At 35.6% G+C, this 2,616-nt stretch overlaps 1 protein-coding gene across 4 annotated transcripts in view; it reads left to right on the top strand.

Moving 5' to 3' along the window:
- The window catches only part of NOX4 (NADPH oxidase 4), a 177,389-nt gene that overhangs the window by 45,833 nt on the left and 128,940 nt on the right, over window positions 1–2,616 (top strand). For all 4 annotated transcript variants that reach the window (XM_017887659.1, XM_017887658.1, XM_017887660.1 and 1 more), the window contains one exon: window positions 587–671. In XM_017887659.1, coding sequence (XP_017743148.1) covers window positions 587–671 — 85 coding nt within the window. The remainder of the gene's footprint in view (window positions 1–586; window positions 672–2,616) is intronic.

Here is a 2,616-nt window from a genome sequence, read left to right as displayed (position 1 = left end):
AAAAAAAAAAAAAAAAAAAAAAAGATTTGCCCCGAGTGTGAAACAGTCATTCAAAGGTGCTTGACATTTTAATTTGTTATAAGATCAAGCAGGCATTTCAAACTATAGATGAGATTGCTTCAATTTAAAATAATCTTATTTTTTTGACTACAAAAGTAAATCCTATAGATTTTCAAACTTAAACATTCTAGAAATATGCAAAATGATCAGAGAAAGTTGACCCTCGTTTTATTCTGCCAGAGCAACCACTAATGACAATTTGTGGAAAGTGCCTGCAGATACACTAACATATAATACCATTAATGTTGATCAATATAAGATCACTGTGTAGTTTATGTTTTGTAACTTTTTTTTACCTAACAATGTGTCTTAAACATCTTTCCACATCAATTATATAGCCTTCTCACATTTATTTTTTAATGGTTTAGGTTTTCCATTAACTAGATAGATCCTAATTCATCTCACCAATTTTTGATTAATAGGTTTCTGACATATTTTAAAATTTTGACATAATGAACAATGCTATCCTGAAGAATTTTATCACATTTGTTGCATTATTTTACCATAATAAATGATTTTTGTTTAGGTTCCAAGCAGGAGAACCAGGAGATTGTTGGATAAAAGCAGAACATTCCATATTACCTGTGGTGTTACTATCTGTATTTTCTCAGGTGAGAAAGCCAAAGTTATTAATTAATTTGTTAGAATTACACATTTAAAATGTAAACATTCCAGACATATGCAGAATGATCAGAGAAAGTTTTCCCTAATCTTATTCTTCCAGAACAACCAGTGATGACAATTTGGGGTAACTGCCTGCAGATATATTAACATATAATGCCATTAATGTTGAACAATGTAAGATCGTAGCATGGTTTGTGTTTTAAACCACACGTAAAATTATACGTGGAAAATGTGTGATTTTATTGTTCTGTACATTATCTACTGTCAGCAACTTAATATTTTCTTATTAAATAGCTTAGCAGTTCTTTCCATGTTTTTAAAAAGGGCTGTCTGTGGGGAACTACAGAAAATGGATGTGTGTTATGGTTTTTACATTATGATATCCAAAAGCTGGCCCCCAAACTGATAATGACTATTTCCTGAAAGTAAGTAATTTCACTTAGAAATACTGGAAGAAACAGACTAAAAGTTTTCAGGTCTGAAAGTGATGATATGATATGAGTTTAAATGCATGAACCCTTTTTATTTTATTTATTTTATTTTTTTGAAACAGAGTCTGACACTGTCGCCCAGGCTGGAGGGCAGTGGTACAATCTTGGCTCACTGCAACCTCCACTTCCCAGGCTCAAGCCATCCTCCCAACTCAGCCTCCTGAGTAGCTGGGTCTACAGGCATGTACCATCACATCTGGCTAATTTTTGTATTTTTTGTAGAGGCAGGCTTTCACCATGTTGCCCAGGCTGGTCTCGAACTTCTGAGCTCAAGCAATTTGCCTTCCTCTGCCTCCCAAAGCACTGTGATTATAGGCAGGAGCCACTGTGCCTGGCCAAATGAATGAAAATTACAATGTGAAATACTCATTAGTAGATTGGGATTCCATCCCAAATTATATGTGATTGATGTTTCTTTGGTATTAATATTTGGTAGAAAAACTAATGTCAAAATTTGCGAAGCTTTACCCTGCTCTTTTCTAAATTAAAAAATAAAACAATGATATTTGTATTATTATAAATCCTTTTAAAATACATTTTGACCCTGAGCTTTTAGATGATACTTTTCAAATTTTTGGAACAGAAAGTAAGAAACATAGTGATGAAGTACACGGAGTCTTAGGAGTCCATGCATAGGTTCTATCCCCAGCTGCCCTTCTCTTTTAATGTGTGACGTTACCTCTCTGATCCTCAACTTTTTTTATTATTATGATTATACTTTATGTTCTAGGGTACATGTGCACAACGTACAGGTTTGTTACATATGTATACATGTGCCATGTTGGTATGCTGCACCCATTAACTTGTCATTTACATTAGGTATATCTCCTAATGCTATCCCTCCCCTCTCCTCCCATCCCACAACAGGCCCCGGTGTGTGATGTTCCCCTTCCTGTGTCCAAGTGATCTCATTGTTCAGTTCCCACCTATGAGTGAGAACATGTGGTGTTTGGTTTTCTGTTCTTGCGATAGTTTGCTGAGAATGATGGTTTCCAGCTACATCCATGTCCCTGCAAAGGACACGAACTCATCCTTTTTTATGGCTGTATAGTATTCCATGGTATATATGTGCCACATTTTCTTAATCCAGTCAGTCATTGATGGATATTTGGGTTTGTTCCAAGTCTTTGCTATTGTGAATAGTGCCGCAATAAACATACATGTGCATGTGTCTTTATAGCAGCATGATTTATAATCCTTTGGGTATATCCCCAGTAATGGGATGGCTGGGTCAAATGGTATTTCTAGTTCTAGATCCTTGAGGAATCGCCACACTGTCTTCCACAATGGTTGAACTAGTTTACAGTCCCACCAACAGTGTAAAAGTGTTCCTATTTCTTCACATCCTCTCCAGCACCTGTTGTTTCCTGACTTTTTAATGATTGCCATTCTAACTGGTGTGAGATGGTATCTCATTGTGGTTTTGATTTGCATTTCTCTG

This window comes from Rhinopithecus bieti, unplaced genomic scaffold, assembly GCF_001698545.2.
Source record: "Rhinopithecus bieti isolate Rb0 unplaced genomic scaffold, ASM169854v2 scaffold_15796, whole genome shotgun sequence".
In the NCBI taxonomy this organism is placed as follows: domain Eukaryota; kingdom Metazoa; phylum Chordata; class Mammalia; order Primates; family Cercopithecidae; genus Rhinopithecus; species Rhinopithecus bieti.
The sequence above is the reverse complement of the archived record's forward strand: the minus strand, read 5'-3'. Positions and strand labels throughout refer to the sequence as shown.